Source organism: Pundamilia nyererei, unplaced genomic scaffold, assembly GCF_000239375.1.
Source record: "Pundamilia nyererei isolate P.nyererei 1_Seehausen unplaced genomic scaffold, PunNye1.0 scaffold00190, whole genome shotgun sequence".
Lineage (NCBI taxonomy): Eukaryota > Metazoa > Chordata > Actinopteri > Cichliformes > Cichlidae > Pundamilia > Pundamilia nyererei.
Genome location: NW_005187591.1, coordinates 444429 through 462337, shown reverse-complemented (window position 1 = coordinate 462337; position 17909 = coordinate 444429). Strand labels below are relative to the sequence as shown.

Genomic DNA, 17909 nt, shown 5'->3' with positions numbered 1-17909 from the left:
CTGTATGTGCTACTAAAATGCCACTGAATGGCCTTTTACCCTAGTTCCCTAAACATTGCTACCTTGGAGTTAATACAGCAACCAAGCCTTCTGTGTTGGTTTGATTTGTTTTACTCTCGGCCTTGCTGGGTAGAAGTGTAATGGAACATTTTAAACTGCTCTATTCATATTATACAGTTCAATGGAAGCAGTGCTGGGTGCTTTAAGGCATCACAAATGAACTTGAAAATATATAAAAAGAGCAGCTGAATTAGTGATCTCAAATTGAGCAGATTTTTTTTAAGTCCACGTTTTGAGGTATCGAGGCTTGAGGTGTGGTTCTGTACATGTTATGTTGTGTTCATGGTTTTGTCGGGAGTTCAAATGTTTCTGCTTCAGAGGCAATATGTGCTCGAATTAGACCGTGAATGGGGATTTTATTCAAAGCACAAGATAAATGTGAAGTTGTATCAGCCTCAGCTCTGACTTAATTAATGCCTCAAGCTTTCTCAGTTAGCTTAGGGTCTTGCCACCTCTGACCTGTGGGTTGGCAAAGCTGGGGAGTGGCTACTTTCACTTTCTTTCTTCTGGTCTGTGTTGTGCTTGTGTCATGTCTAGGACAGATGAGCCTGTGATGGTGGGTGGTTTGGTTGGTATGCAGACATTTAAGGGCAGATTGTTCCCGTCTGTGGCTGGACCCAGCTTCTTCTCCTTCTTTTTTTTTCTCATAAACAGACGACCATCCATTATGAATGAATGTCCTCTGTGACTCATTCGAGCCATTTCCAAAATACCCTTTCTGCAGAAAACACTTAGATACACAACTGTGCAGACAGTAGTATACACAGTCATCCGTGCTGATATAACAGAGGTGCTAGCGTGATCAGCAGCGTACACAAACACAGATAGTCACTCCTGAAGTGCACAATATGTAATGTGGGCTTTTTCTTGTGTGTTTTGTTTTTTTGCAGGGTGGGAAGAAGCACAATGTCCCCTGTGGTGGAAGAGACTGCAGCGGAGGCTGTAAATGTTTCCCAGAGAAGGGTGCCAGGGTAAGTTTCCTACATTAACTACTGTTCCAAGTAGCTCTGCAAAGACCGCTCTCTCCCTTCCTCTCTGTCTCTGTCTTTTCCCTTTTTATCTTCAGTGTTAACCAGCTCTACCAGCTGCTTTTCAATCTGGAATACCATTTAAGGCCATGATCACACATGATGGTGTATTTAAGTCTCAGGAAACGATGAACTGACAGGCTGCATAGGGGCCAGTATAAAATAAATATGATTTTCTCTAACCTATGAATCCTGTGAAAATCAGGGCTGTAAATGAACCCCCAGCAAGTTCCCTTTAATTGGACCACAAGCATCAATTCAACTTGAATAAATATCAGGTTAGCCTGATATTTGGGTGCTGTGGATGCACAGCAGCCACGATGGGGTAATAACCCTTGTGTCATGTGAGGTGGTCACTGTTTCCAGCTCAACTCAACATCAGTGTCATGCCCGATCATAGCCTTCTAGTCATGTTGTGGGGAATCAAAGTGTCACAACAATGCAAAGTTAACATATCAGATAATCAGTCTATTAAGACTATTTCACCGTATGGAGGATCGCACTGCTGTAAGTCATTAGTTTGACACATTTATCACCCTTTCTTGTAGTCTAAGAGTTGAATTTCACATCATTAACCTCTGTGAAAGAAAAGGTCAGAGAGGAAGAAGAAGTGTCTGAAGTGAGGGAGAGCAAAAGAGAAAAATGAGAGAGGGTTTTAAATCAGAGAGACAGACATAGACTAAACACATTGAGATAACACGCTCAGAGCGTGTCAGGGGTTTCTGCATGACTAAATGCTGTTTTTGCTTCTGACACATGCTGCACAAATCATCAGATGGCTTTCTGATTATTACACCAGGGGCTTTACCTTCTTAAAATATCAGTGCTTTGAAAAAACCAGCGTCTACTTTCCACAGCAAACGAAAACACATATTTGGGTGTTGAAAGAGACGTGATTTCATTTGTTCTGCAAAAAAGTTTTTTTTAATAATAAAGCAGTTGGATTAAGTGGGATGTAAAGATGTGCTTCATGGGTTATCTGAGCTTCCACAAGCTTAGAGAGGAATCAACATATATGCCTCTAAAATCTTAGTTACATACTGAGCTCATCCGGAGATCCTCAAACAAGGATCTGTTGGTTGAGAACTGTGACCTGAGATCATTTTACTAACAAAACCACAGTATTTCCCCATCTCAGTTAAGTGTTTTTGTCTCCTTCACCTAACCACAGATGTGCACTCAAATCTCTGTCCTGGGCTCTGTTCACCCACATCCATCATAGCGACACAAGTGTGTTCAAGTTCATAAATGTAGCTCTTCATTTACCCCCCTGTTAAAGTTGTCCCTGAACACCATCCTGCCCATGAACGCATTTTTAAATACTCAAAAGACATTTCGGATTTTTGTGCATTTCAAAGACGAACTTTCCAGATGATTAACTGGCCAGCTTCCTTTTGTTTCTCTGTTCTTCCGAAGACTGCTCGTAGGATCCATAAATGTCCCAGCTTAGCTCTCTGATGTGGTGAAGACCATTTACTGAAAATCCAGACTTGTAAAACCTCCCCCTTGCGAGAAAGAACACCTCCTGAGGGAGATGACAACAGGAATTTCATGCAACTTGACTTTGGCATCCACTAAGAATTTACCAGACCAGCTTTACAGTCGGTCTGACCTTTGCTGTGGATGCAGGAAAGCCTGTAAGAAGCCAGAGCGGGAACTTCCACATTCCGCGTCTGAAGGATTCATAAGTCTGACGATCAGCAGACCACTTTGGCTTCCTCCTGTCTTTCACTGATTTACTGTGCCAACCAGGAGTGAAGGAAAAAACTGTCATTGTCCAGTGCTGCTGTAAGTGCTAAGACAGTGAGTTGTTTTCCTTCCTTGGCATAGTTTGTGCTTCGACTGTAAAAACAAGAAAAAATATCACAGATCAGACATCCTGGTCTGCGAGAGATGAACTACACAAACATTCGCCAAAGACAAGCGGTCTCTAAGCCAGAGGAAACTAGACTCCACTTCCAAGAACACAGGCATTTTACGTTGTCCTTGTTTTTGTTTTGTGCATATTTAAAGCTTAAATTTCCTAAATTCGAAGAGTTTTGTACATATTGTAACACATCCAAAATGTTGCAGAGGTTTTTGCTTCACCCCAGTTGTTGCACTTGTCTATGAACACACTAGAAACTAACGTAGGTAGGTCCCCTCAGATCTGTTTCTCCCTTCTGCATCTCGTTCCAAAAACATTTCTTCCGAAAACGTCCCCCTGAGGTAAGTCATGGAGAAGAGCGCTTCACTGAATGGGTCCGAGTCATCCTGTGCAGCTGTCTGCTTTGGCTGCGATTTCACACAGCTGTCGCGATTGGGCGATGGTTGTTAACAGAGAAATGGCGGCCATTTACGTCAACATGATGCGTTAGTGGAGCAGAATCATTTTTTGTCCAACTTCTCCTGTGACATCAGTGTTGTTTGTGTTCTAGTTTTAAGAAAATAAAAATTGAATCTCAGATTTCATCACAGGACTAAACAAATGCCAAAGCCTCACTTCGGTAACGTTTGTACGCCATCGTATTTGCCAAACCAGGACGTGTTTGTGAAACTGCATGCTGTGTGTGTGTTTTATACCTCACATAATCCTCATATTTTAAAACTTGTTGACTAAATTTATAAAAAACGACTTAATATTTAATTCAGTATGACCCAAAATGAATAACTGAGCCCATGAACTCAGCAGGAAAGTGTTAAGGCGCATCAGAAAACCGTTTACCCTTGGAGCAAAAGTCTTCTTCCAACCATAACTATCGCCATCTGGCGGCTTCAGATAGAATGGAGGTTTTAGATGCTATCTTTTAAGATAAAAACAGAAGATGAAAGCAATGCAAAAGGGAAACAATAAAGTTAAAGTTCAGACAGACATGAGAGACAGAGAGAGCGTGAGAGAGACTCAAAGAATGAAAGAGATTCTTGGTTAGACTAAATATGCTAATTTCAGGGCTTTTCTGAGAGCGGAGACGGCGTGCTTCCAAAAGTCCTCATTGTTCTTTTGCGTCATTAGTGGATTTTTTTTCCTTTCCAGTCATGAGAATGGTAATAAAATTGGCAAATAAGTACCCTAAATTGTAGTAATGAGGAAATAAGTTAGGACCGCAAAGCGTTTGAAGTAATTCCCAAGACTTGGCTTTATAACCGAGGAACATGAGCACAAGTGTAATCACAGTGTGATCAAATAAAGGTGTAAGCAGTTGTGCAAGCTAGTTGGGGTTATAAAGAATCCATTTTATGGTTTTGAATGCCTCGAGAACCAGGATGACATTAGAAACTGAACACACATGCTCACTTTTAACAGATCAGTTATATGTTTAGTGCTGGGAGGGATGAACATGGAGAAACACGTGCATCGAAAAGAAAAAAAAGACAAGCCAGGATTTGGAAACCATTAGAGGCAGTATGCTGGGAGACATGGTGTCCTTTCCACCATAAGAAACACTGTTATGCGTTGAAGAAGGAAAGGAAATGACATGTTCTGAGGAAACTGAGCACAATGACAGTCCACTGATCTTTTTTTAATATAGACGCCCTCTGTGTCGGTGGGAACAAGTTGGTCTCTGTTTGGTTTCATCTATAAATGGTTAAGATTTCCTCGTTCCATGAAAACAAGTGCATACCTACATTCTTAATCTAGTACCCGAGCCTGTTTTATACTTTCCTGTCTGCTTAGGGATGGCCACTGACAGGAATGCTGCAGGCGTCATCATCATTTTGTGACTCCTCAATATCATGACATTTGCACACACTTTCATGATAAAAGCAAGGATGTGTTTCTTGCACCTTGTCTTCAGAATAAACTCTTGAACTTACATAATTATGAACTCTATTTGAGCTCTCAGAGCTGAATTTTTCAGCAGTGGTCAGTAACACAGATCAAACATGACTGCCTAAATGATAGGAGGATATGGGATGTGAGTTAGTGAGCATATTTACTGGCAGAGGCATCTTTCCAGTATATATTAGTAACATGCTGTAGCTTCTTACATGATTTGTAATGGCAGTTTTTCCTCAAACCTGCAATCAGGAGCCTCATCCATGCCCGCAGTCCCTCTCCACTGGCCCTGACCTTGTCAAAGAAAGAGCTACTAACTGTGGAGTAATGGTGCAGTAGATGGGAGAGGAGGGAAGCAAAAACCTGTTGCTATCACTAAAACTCTTGGATGGGAGGATTTTATTTTCCTAAGATTCTTGGAAAGAGGAATTCAGCAGGGATCACAGGTTGCGAGTGCCCTGTGTGAAAGAGCCTGACAAACAGACAACAACCACCTGTTGTATGTAGCTGACACATGGTTACAAAATAATCCAGACTCCAGTTTTTTCATCGTTGTCACACTTAAATGTTAAAATTCATTAAAGAAATTTTAACATTAGACAAGGGTAAGGCAAGTAAAAACAAAGTGCAGTTTTTAAATGATGGTTTCATTCAGAATTAGCTATCGACAACGAACAGGACAAAACATGCGGTCTATAATTCACGTAATGAACATCACAAGATCAAATCATATTTTTCTAACCAAGTCTCTGTCTGGGTCTGCAAAAACAAAAATGTCTCCTTCTTGTTTGTTTTTTTTTTGTTTTTTTACTGACCCGCTGTCCTCTAACCAGACGGGGTCCAGTTTTAGGAGCCTTAAAACGTGTCTCACTCTCACGTTTTGGGAAGATAACTGCTTTTAGGAATGGGATGTCTATTGTGTACAAAGGAGGGCCTCGTGTACACATACTGTGCACATACATAAAGGCAGGGCGAAACATCAACACTGACGCATACTTACTCATATACCTGTATTAATTAAAAAGCATTGCAGTGAGGAAGATATTGATTGATTCCTTAGTGACAGAGTCCTCCTTGAGTCTCGCCAGTTGGCAGCAAATGTGGGAAAAGGGAGGTTTTTGCTACTTATTTTGAAACCACTATCTATAAAAAAAAGGGGGGAAAGGAACCAAAATAACTTTAATTTCAGTCATTTCTGTGTGAGTACGTCCTCAACAGGTCATCAGTTAATCACAGGACTAACACAGAGAGACAGAAAATCATTCAGGCTCACGTTCACACCTACAGCCAATTCAGAGTCACCCATAAACCTAAAAAACATGTCTTTGTTTCCATAATGGTGGAGTGAAAATGTACCGTTTGGAGAAAAACATAAAATAAAGGACATCTAACCCCTTTATTTTAGTGACCAGCTATATATAGTATACTAATAAACACAGATAAGATGAGAAAGAGTCCAATCTTAACAGAACAGTTTACCTTTCAGTAGTAAATCTAACTATGTACTAAATTCCAAGAAGAAATATTTCCTTGTGTTCTAGCAAGAGTGTTCATTTTTGACTTTGTCCTGAAGCTTTACCAGCTTTTATTCTTGAGCACATGTACATAGTAACTTACGGTGGCCCTGAGAGGCCAAACAGACTGCAGCTTAAGAAAACACCAGCAATAAGAACAACGCTGCAAAAGCAACGGAAATAGGAAAAAACAAAACAGAAATAGAAAAAACAGATTTCCAAAAGCACAAGGGAAGTGTTTCTGGGGAAGCAATAACCCTGACGGACCAGTTGCAGGAACAAAAATATGCCACCGTAGTAACTTCTGTTACAGGACAGAAAAATCTGCTATTGGCAGTTATTTAGTAAACAAGCTAAGAAATCCTGCTTTTTTCTGCCTCGGTCTGAATTCAAAAGTTCGCTTTTTCAATAAATTTAAAGAAATTAAGTAAATTCTTCTGTCATCACTGGAAAGTCCATCTACACGGCATGAGAAGGGAACAACAGAAGGATTAGGAATTATTTGGACAGATGCATAAAACCTCTGGCAAATTGAACTCATTCAAAGGTCATGTTTCCTCATCATGGAAGGAAATCACAGTCTTATGAAATTAATTTTCACTATAGGTTGTTGGCCTTGGTAAGAAGACACTCCCTCCTAGTGCTCTTTTAGTTGCCATCTGTAGCTTGACTGTGTTATCACCAGCCAACACATGGTTTGAGTATACCTAAGGAGTAATTACCCTGAGATATTCTGTTTCATGTTGCTGCTGGAACTGTGAACTTCAGCATACTTTCACCCTTTTTTCTAAAATTTTGGACATCAGAGTCACTTTGTGTTTTGAAATAAGCCTCATACCAGTTTTGGGACAATTATTTTCCAGTGGACACTTTCCGGTGCCGTCCATCCCCTGCTGAGTTACACTGAAAAGGACATTCAGACTCGCACCACGATCACATCTGTCTGGACTGCAATCTCATGATAGGAACGCGGGGTCAGGAATTGTTATGGTTGGCGATGAAAGGTCTCAGGGCTGTAGGAAAAATGTGACCAGTTTTTCTGGGTCACAGCAACGATGCCATGTGTTCTCCATCAGGCCTTGTTGTGAAACCTACACTGGGGGTGGGCTGCTGAGGAAACTATTAGATCTCCTCCAAGTAGCTTCATATTTATTCCTACAGCATTTTCTAAGACAAATACATGTCTAGAGATGTGAGAAATTTGGCCCCACATTGCAGTGTTTCAACATGTGCTCAGTGGTTGTGTAAATGTTGTGTAATATATGAGTACTCCCCCCCCCCCCCCCCCCCCCCCCCTATAACCCTATAACCTAAGGTCAAGGTACATTCCCATCCTTTACTCATACTCAGGCTCTCAAATTGCTATAATTTACCGTAAACCTATGTAATAAACTATTAAGTGAGTAAACCACACACACATGCATGGATCTTTGCCCTATCCACCAAATGCAGCTGAAATGGCAGCGGGTGCTAGATTCCCACGTGGGAAAATGAAGAAAAAAAAAAAATCTTCCATTCTTCAGTTCAAATTGGATTCTGGGCTCAGCCAATTGGAAATTTTTTTGCAGGTGCAGAATGAGACCCTGAGGATTACATGGGTATCCCTGATAGTTATTTGACTGGCTGACCGCCACGTCAGCTAAGGCCAAGATCACAGCTGGGAGTTTGACTATAAATCTAATTTAGCAGATCTGGAACCTTCTATTTCTGTGTCTTTTTTTGTTAGTATTTAACTATTCATCAGCACTCATAACATTTATGAAAAATGCTATATCCATTAAGCTAAAACATACACACAATACACAGAGGTTACAACAATTATTTTTAGGATTTTCTTTGTCTAACTGTAGATTTGGTTAGCCAAACAAAACCAAACAAAAGTTAAGAGTGGTGTTATTCAGCTAATGGGATAATAGTTGTGCCAGTTCCAACCTCCTCCTGCCCGCCTTCTGTTCTCTGAGATCTAAAGCAGGTGGACGCACAATCCAATGAACACAGTCAATTTTACTTGCTCGGAGTGGACTCACACGTTTCCAAATATCATGAAAAAACACACTCAAACGGGGGCGGGAGACTTCCAAATGTGAGCAAACGTTTATGTTTCTTACTGTAGACAAAAATCGTGAAAGTTGCAAACATATTGTTTCAGACAGAAGAAGTTGCGAGCATCTGTCCTCCAGTCGGACGAAGAGCTGATGTGCTCAAAAAGTTGGTTTTCGTGGTCCCATAAAGAAAGGTAAAACTGGAACCACACAGCGTTAAAGCATCTGTCCACAAACCAGACTGCTAAGCTAGCATATTTGCTTTCTATCCCAAGTACCCTTCCTGACCCTCAGGGATTTTGTCTTTGGGGATCAAACCTGGGATCTTTCACTTTGAACTCACTGGCTTGGATGAGCTCATAACATGCACTCCCGATGTGAATCTCTCTTTCCACCGCATCCCAAAGGTGCTCTACTGGACTGAGACCTGGTGACTGTGTTGGCTATTTGAGTACAGTGAACTCACTGCCACGCATCAAAACCAGTTTCAGATGTTTTGAATTTTGTGACATGGTGCATTATTCTGCTGGAAGCAGGATCAGAAGACAGGTACACTGTGATGATAATACCTGGGTATGCTGTGATGTTTAAATGATTCTCAGGTGGTACTTAGGGGCCCACAGTGTGCCATGTAAATATCCCCCACATCGTTACACCTCCAGCAGCCTGAACCACTGATACAAAACAGGATGTTTCCTTGGTTTCATTTTGTTTACGCCAAATTCGGATCCTACCATCCGAATGTTGCAGCAGCACCAGGGTCTCATCAGGTCAGCCATCGTTTCTCAAATCTTCTAATCTTCTATTATCCATATATGCATGTATTTCTGTGAACCTGTGCTGTAGCCTCAATTTAATTTCCCGATCTTAGCTGACAGGAGTGGCACAGTGTGGTCTTCTGCTGCTGTTGCCCACCTGTTTCAAAGTTGTGACCTCAGAAATGCTCTTCTGCATAACTTGGCTGTAACAAGTGGTTATTTTAGTTACTGTTTCTTTCCTATTAGTTTAAACACATCTGGCAGTTTTCCTCTGACCTCAGGCATCAACAAGGCATTAAATCCCAGAGAACTTCCGCTCACTGGATATTTCGTCGTTTTTGGGCCAGTCTCTGTAAACCCTAGAGATGGTTGTGTGGGAAATTCCCAGTAGACCAGCAGTTTCAGAATTACTCTGACCAGCCGTTGTTGGTGTGAGCCTCTCTGACACTGATAGCCAAGCCATATTCAGAGTCACTTAAATCAACCTTCTGCCGCTTTGAACTTTAGCAACCGTGTCTACAAGCCTAAATGCATTGAGTTACTGCTATGTGATTGGCTAATGTGATACTTGAGTTAATGAGCAGTTGAACAAGTGTACATAACAAAGTGATTGGTGAGTATATAATATGGCCATTCGATAGAGTTTCCTCTTTAGACCTACCAGAAAACATTTCGAGTATACCAGAGTAGTGTAGCAGACATTGTCAGTTTTCCATAACTAATAATAACTATGAGTTTTGATAGATGTTAGCATCCCCACTAGATAATGTTGTTAGAGCATCATGAAAATGCCCATTTTGTCCAAGCAACAGATATGTTCATCCAATCATTTCTGTGCTGGTTAGAATTAGAAGTTATGACTGCTGTTTGTACCCTACCTGATTTCTCAGTAATATGTTTTATTATCAGTTTTATTTATCAGTCATGTCAACTTTGGGGTAAAATAACTTTCTTGCTTCTATTATCGCTCGTGTGGCCTCTCAGACTGCAAATATAATTAAATATTCTGTACATAACTTTGTGCTCTGGGGTTAGACGTTGTCAGACAGCAGCGTTTCTGAGGAAATTGACTTTTCCTTTCTAAAGTTTTATACACACATGGTGCACCTTGGGAAGTCCACTGTGTGGAAGCTGTAATGGCATTATAATCATAGTGATAAATGTAACAGTGGGATTATAGGGGTGTCACACCCGTGATGGACCTCATTAGTGGCAGACATGCGGTCAGAGTGAGGCAGACACACGATACGCACACACACAGGTGGTTGATCTCTGAGGTGAGGGCAACACCTCGTTTAAGACTGCAGACCCAATATTGCTCTTTCACGCATGCATTTTCACACAAACACACAGACTGCAGCTGTGTCCGGCTCACACACACGAAGCTTGGACCGCAGATTGGAGACGTTTCATTCCTTATATATGAGGCAATGGCGCAGGTGTCGGGCCCCTGAGACCCCTGGGATAGCGCAAGGTCTGGGCTGTTCTGTTCTCAGCCTGAGACCCCCCCTCCTCTTCTCTCAAGTCTTGATCTTCACCATACACCCTTTAGCACACATGCAAGCTCTCTCTCACACTCACACAGTCTAACCAGTGGTCATTAGCAATACCCTGTATGGACTGGATGCTGTCAGATCTCTGGCACATTTGCATGCACGTGCGGAGCAAAAGAGGGACCCATGTGCATGCAGAAATTATCTCAGAGTCTAAACACATTAATTCAAATGTAAACTGGTCTTCTGTCCTGAACAAAGAGGAGCCATGAGAAACAAAACAAATGACAACAAATGACCGATGTTCCGAACGTCATCTGTATTCATCCCTCTGTTTCATTTCTTTGTCTTAGCGTAAGAGACATTTTTAGAGGATGAGTCACGGAGACCAGCTGAGAACATGAGGGTTCGAGTTTAGATGTCCTCTGAATTTTGGCTGGAGGCTTGTCTCCATTGCAGCAAAGCTTGTAACGTTCTCATGTAAAAGACCTCATTAGACTTTTGTTTTGTTTTGTTTTTTTCACATGTCGCTGCACCACGTGAACCCTTTCTTAACTCCTAATGCATCATTTTAAAACCGCTCTCATCTAAAGTGGCCATAAGGGCTTTTTAGATGCAGGATGTTTTCTTCCAGCAGGGGCTACAAAAAGCTGACCTCCCTGACTGCAGCCAGGAGATCCAAACATACGTTAATAGATATCTAAACATCATCTACAGATGTTTATTTACTCTGCCTGACTCCTCCTCAGGGTATCCAGTTCCTGGTCCCTTTCTGTCCTCCAAGCAGAGCCCCTCATCCCTGTCCACAGACCGGGCCCCGCTTCCCTCCGGGGTATCATGCATAAGGGATGCGACTCCTGAGGAAATGAGTCCAGGAAAAACGTGTCCAAGAAAAACAAGCGAGGAGGGTAACAGAAGAGGGACTGAATCAACTGAAGTATCTGAGTCCAGTTGTGGGAGTCAGAGAAAGAGGGCAGACTTCAGTGTTTACATGCTCTAAATGATTTACTCCCTAACATTAAACTTCACCATCTTTCCATTCTTCTTCTGCTCTTAAATCACTCTTTAACCTTTCTCCTCCTACCTCCCTTTTTCACACCACTTTTCCTTCCTTCTTTTCTTCTTAGCTGTTGTACTATACCCTTAATTCCTTCCCTCCATTCTTCTTTCATTCCTTTATTATAGCTGATAAGTTCAGAAGGGCTGAGCAGCTGCTCATTTCCTTCAGAGTGCTAAAAACAAAGTGAATGGGGTGGAGTAAACCACTTGTTCTTACACTTGTCGGACACTTGAGTTAAGAGGGCCGCATCTGAGAATTGTGGATCTTTCTAAAACTAGCAATCTAACACTCACTTCCTCTCATGGAGCGATTAGCCATTTAAGGTGGTGAGAAAATAAGGAGGGTTTGGACTGTTTTAGCTCCTCTGTCATTTGTTGCAGAGAGCTGTGTGATATCATGAATGCTTTAAAGGAAAAGTTAATAATGGAGCATTAGCACCAGTAGTTATCTATTCTATATTCCTATGAGTATGAAATATGTATCCATTTGACTTTTCTATAGCCAGTTTCTGTTAAAGTTTAGACTACATTAGACTACAAATCTTGGTGGTAACAGTGAGCCACATTGATGTTTTCAGGAACAGCTGCAAAAACTTGGCTTTAGATATCTTTGATTGACATACAAATTTGTTTGTTTCCGTCAAACCCGGGCCTTAATCCATCCCCTTTCCTCAGAACCAACTGTTATTTCTCTAGCGCTGCAGACTTTCATTACTCTGGCACTCCTGCTCGAGGCAGCTTGCGTAGATACCTGCTCTCGCCAGGGAGAGTTTATATAAATGAGTGTTGTGTGAATGTAATAAAAGTCCACTCTGTAGGACCCGTAGATGTTTCAGAAGCAGGACACGGTTGTCAGCTCCCATCGTCGACGTCAGAAGGAAAAGATCGTGCTGCATAGCATCGTCCACAACAGTTTCTGTTTGGATTACGGTGTTATTTCTGAGAAGATACATTATATACAACCATCAGGAGGGCAAGCCAACTGTTAGACATGAGACATTAACAGTGTTGGTGATGGTGTAAAGGCAGAACTCAATGGATACCCAGTGTAGATGAAAAACAGACGTGGAAGCAAGTGTGGGAACAGTTCATTTGGAAAATTGCTAATATATGTGCACATGTAAGCTGCAGATAGAAGGGTTTTCATTAAACCCAGCAGCCGTTGATTATTGTTAAATATCTGCAGCATTTTGTACCTTCAGCATGACAGGAAACTAAGAATGAAACAGGAAGCTTTTAAGTAAAATTGGTACATTTGAAATTTTTAGTGGCGTTCTGTTCATTGTTAATGTCATGTTTATTGTTTTCCTCTAAGATGCCGTAGAGTTAGCTCCATAGGTTTGGTGATAATGGCATAGTTTTGCATCCTTGCACCACCACACTGGGTTTATAATCCTTATTCATGGAGGTTTTATAAAACTTTTGTATTCATTGTTTAGGAAACTGGGCCACACACACAGTCCTCCATTTTCAGAGGGTTGAAAGTTCACCAATTACGCACTGCGCTTACACTCATGAACCAGAACTCTGAAAAGAGGACGCATGGGTTGTACCAGAGTGATTTTAAGAGAAAATTATGGAGAAGGAAAGAGACAGCTTGTGATCTGAAGCATACCACATCATCTTTCAAACGTCGTGGAGGCAGTGTTATGGCATGGGCGTGTGCAGTGTTATGGCTGCCAGTGGAACCGTGTCAGTGGTGTTTATTAATATTAATAATAGAAGTAGCAGGGATATACTCTCTGCTCAGGTTCAGGCAAATACTGCAAAACTGATAAGACTGCAGTTCACAGTCCAAGTGAATAGAGAGCCAAAGTAAAGTGCAAAAGCAGCCCAAGAGCTTCTCAAGACAAAGAAAGGTTACAGCCTTTGATTGATTGATTGCAATCAACTGATCTTAACCCAAATAGAGCGTGCTTCTCAGTTATTAGATACAAAATTAATGCAAAAAGAGGCCGGACAGAGGGTCTCATGGGAGGAAACGCAGTATTTGGTGATGTCATTGGTTTGTAGACTTGAGGCAGTCGTTGACAGCGAATGATTTTCATTCAAATATTAAAAACATTATGAATTTGTTTAATAAATTGTGAGGCTATGAAGAAAGGGAACATGCATAAAATCACTGCATTACTTTTGCAGTCGGAATCACATCCTGAGTGTTTGATCTAAAATCCAGTGTGGTGATGTACAGAAACTGTGAACTGTCCAGAAACTTAAGAGCCGAACTGTAACTGCTGTTCGTGTCATTGGTCATGACTTTGCTGATGATTTTTGTTTTAAAAATTCATCTTTAATTAGTTGTTCTTTTCATATGTAAAATTAGGGAATCTCCCTCGTAGTTCCCAGTTTTTGTGGACGGACAAACAGATGGAATAACAGGGCAAGCTTCCGGCCAGTTGTTTATTGATTTGTTTTATTCCTCTCGGATGTCAGAGGTTTGCATATCGGGCCGTGCGTTCCCATCCTGTTCTTAATGGGTCGTTCCAAAACTGTCCACCCCAGGGGACAGTCTGGACCCAGATGAAATTTATGGTGTCAGACGGGGGAACTTTTAATAGATCTGTGATTTAGGAATGAGAAATGTAAACACACCCGTGCACGCAGAGGGGGTTATGGCATTTTATACAGCATGTGAAGAGGAGGGATTTTCTCAGAGATTTCTTGATACGAGTGATACATCATAAAGTTGCTTGCTGAAGCTTACACAGATAAAGCAGTGGAGCAGATGTGGATGCTAATATGGCAATGGGAAATCCAAAAACGCATGTGAAGTGTCATACAGGCTAGATGTTTGGCAGTGGGAATGAAGCCGGAGAACGTGACTGATGAATATTTAAACTTTCCAGGTGTCACTGACATCTCTGGCTGAAGTCTGCAGCGCTGATGAGTGTGGGTGGGCATGGCCAGAGGAGAGATGACATCATGAAGTGCATAGTACACTAAATAACTGCAGCAAGAAATATGCTAAATTACCAAAGATCAGGTAGTTGCTCTTTAAGTGGCGATCCTTTTTTTGATCCTGGGACACAAAGACACAAATCACTTTTGGGGCTGGATAAGGAAGGCCACTCGGCATAAAATAATAAGAGAGCAGTTGAGTGTAGCTTTCACCTGTAGTTTCATCAATTCAGATGGTGTTCATTTCATTTATATTTAATTTTCTATTCCACAATTTCATTGTGAACAGGTTTTAATGAATATCAGCTTCAGCTGAAGAAGCATTTCCAATGAAAACAATGCAATAAAACTGAGAGCGAGGCGCAGGGGCATTGTTAAATTTTCTTGAAAACCACCCAAAGGGGCTCAAGTAGTTCACAAAGCGAATGGGAAAATGAGTTTTTGTGTAAAGAATTATGTGAACAGCTGCTTTTAATTGTTTCTGACTGTAAGACTTCACCGAGATGAGCTGATCCACACCCGCACCTCCGCAGGTCAACAGCGCCTCATGATCAGGTGCATTGCATATTTTTGAGGTTTGCTTGTAACCTCTAGAAAGTCTCTGCTGTTGATTGAGCACAAAGGTTCTCCAAATAGATTCTGATGTGACATGTTTTAATGACCTGCTTTGTGCATGTGTGTGTGTTTGTTTCCAGTCGTGCAAATGAGTTTATGCCCCTTAAACGATGTGGGAAGTGACTGAAGCCATCAGGTTTTTATTGCTTATCACAGTTTTCCTTTTGGAATTTTTGACAACCACAGTTTCTTTGCGCGCTCTCGTTATCACTCTTTGTGTTACTGTTTTACTTTGTATTTTGTCGTCTGTATTTCCTTTCAACTCCTTTTCACCTGTTTTCCCATGTTTCAGTTTCTGTTGTTTATTTGACCCTATGAAATCTTTTCTTTTGACGACGATAATTTACACTAACTGCTACAAACTACACGTACATCTAAACCAAGGCTCTTGCTCTGGTGGTTTAGATCTGCTGTATTACCTTTAATTAGAATAATGAGGGTATTCAGCCTCCTAGTACGCCTGCTCCATGAATTTTCAAAAATCACCACATACAGCGTAGTAAGCTGTATTTAGAGTCGATGCTGTATCATCAAGCAAAAATGGGCAAAACAGATAACACAAAGAAAGGCACAGAGCTTAATGTGAAGAAGTCAGCTCAGTTCATAAAAATGAATAAAATTAATGCAGTTAGTTTAACAATTAATCTGCCGTTTGTTTGTGTGTGTTTTTTTAAAAACAAGGGGATATAATAAAAGACAAGGAGCCTAATAATACGACTGAAAGACTCAAATTTTGTAGACAGTCAAAGTGGTTTTAGTTAATAGTTCTTCTAACAACCTCCAGAGTTCACTGTTATCTGTTGTTGTGACCTCATTTGATCATTTAATAACTGAACCTGAGCCACAGTAGAAAAAAACTACATTTAGAGTGAACTCTCATAGTTGCTGCTATTATTGGTAATACTTGAGTAGAAATACATGTAACTCTTCTGATATTGACTAATGAACTTAATCTTTTGGTCTTTCGTGTATGTTTAATTCACACTACAACAGAGTTTCTGGGGAGTTCATTGCAGTATCTATTTATTTTTTTAGGTGTAGAGTATTCTAATCAGAAGTTAAAGAAATACTTGTCAGCTGTGATCCATTTTGCGTTGTGGAGCTCACGAGATCAGAGTCCAGATGTATGACGTATGTCTGTGATAGAAAGAAAACTAAAGCAGCGCAGACGGCCATTATTTCAGAGACGGGTCTCCTGAGCTTCATATTCTGCTGAAGTTATGACCAGCCTTCAAAGGGAGAGGAGTTGACAACTAAGCTGACCGGCATTGCCTGTGCATGTATTCATGGTCTCTATCAGCGGCTGATTTCTTGGTCATTCTTCCCCCGGTGGAGACAGGAAGGGCAGGCAGACTGACAAAGCAGGGGAAGAAGACATGCAAAGGGAGAACACTGACTCGAGAGCTTTGGAGAGGAGGTGAGGGAGTGAAGGGTGGAAGTAGTGAGAGTAGATAAGAATGGGGAGTATGGATGTGTGAAGGAAATGGTACAGTGTGGAGGACCTCTCCTTAACAAGTGGGGAGGACTGAAGGGAGACTTTTTAGTGCATTTGAGAATTAACGAGAAAGGAAATGGCGTAGTTCTACCGTCCAAATGAACTGGCTACTGTATGTGATGTGGAACAGGTGTGGTTTGTTTGCTTTACGCGAGTTTTTAACATCCCTAAAACTGACAAGCTCTGACAACCACGCAACCACATCTAAAGGCAAATGTATACCTGATCCAGTTTTTCAAAGGTAAAGTGAGAAGCATTATGGTGGCATCCTTTTCACTGTACCACTCTTCTTCTTCGATCTCTAAAAATCCTTTATCGGTTCTCTTGTTAGCCCATGCTGACAGATACAAAGCAGAGCACAAAGTTTATACAAGTTTTCTAGACAAGGACCTCTCGTGCACACACACACACACATATTTGAGACAGCTATTGGTTTGCCAGAACCATTTGTCTTCAGAAAATTAGTTAATCTTCATTTCATGAGGACTATGCTTATTATCTGTGTGTATGTGCAGAGTTAATGGAAACAAAAAAAAGTAAATGTAAAATTCAGAGCAGTGTTTATCACGCTGGCCCTGGTTCAGGCTGCGTGTGAATGGTTTTGACAGGACTGTCGTCGATGCTGTGCTCTATAGGCAACATCTGCTGGGTCATCAATGTGCACAGACAAAGCACACACCTGGTTGCTTAAAAAAATCCGCCCACAGGCAAAGCGAGCACACACACACACATACACACACACACTGGATGCACATGCTGCGTGTTTACGGTTGTAATTACACGAGTTCGGCCGAGGCTTTTTCTCACACTCTCTGCATCTGATTTGAGCTTGTTTGAATTTTTGTGCGACACTATTTAGGCTCCCTGCGTTTTTATTAATTCCTTTCGGCTCGCTGGTTCTAGCTGCATGTAACGCCGCTCAAAGGACTTCTGTCAGCAGACAAACAACGTCACTGTGTTTGTTGGTTCTCACAGGGATACTGTTTGGCCTCCAAACCTTTGAGAGCACCACTTACTGACCCAGAACTCCAGGATCATACAAAAACAGCAAGTTCCCATAGTATCCCCATGCTCATGTGTTTTATGACCCCTTCTTAAAGTACTCCTCTCATATTATTCAGTTTTCTTCCCACCAATAATTCTTGACTCTGCGGGTCCATCGAGCAGCTCCCTCGAGTGTGTGAATAACT

The 17909-nt window shown here is 41.4% G+C and overlaps 1 protein-coding gene across 2 annotated transcripts in view; it reads left to right on the top strand.

Annotated features, from left to right (window-relative positions):
• The window catches only part of col4a2 (collagen, type IV, alpha 2), a 63172-nt gene that overhangs the window by 23434 nt on the left and 21829 nt on the right, over window positions 1-17909 (top strand). For both annotated transcript variants that reach the window (XM_005747177.1, XM_005747176.1), the window contains exon 4: window positions 951-1031. In XM_005747177.1, the coding sequence (XP_005747234.1) occupies window positions 951-1031 (81 nt within the window). The remainder of the gene's footprint in view (window positions 1-950; window positions 1032-17909) is intronic.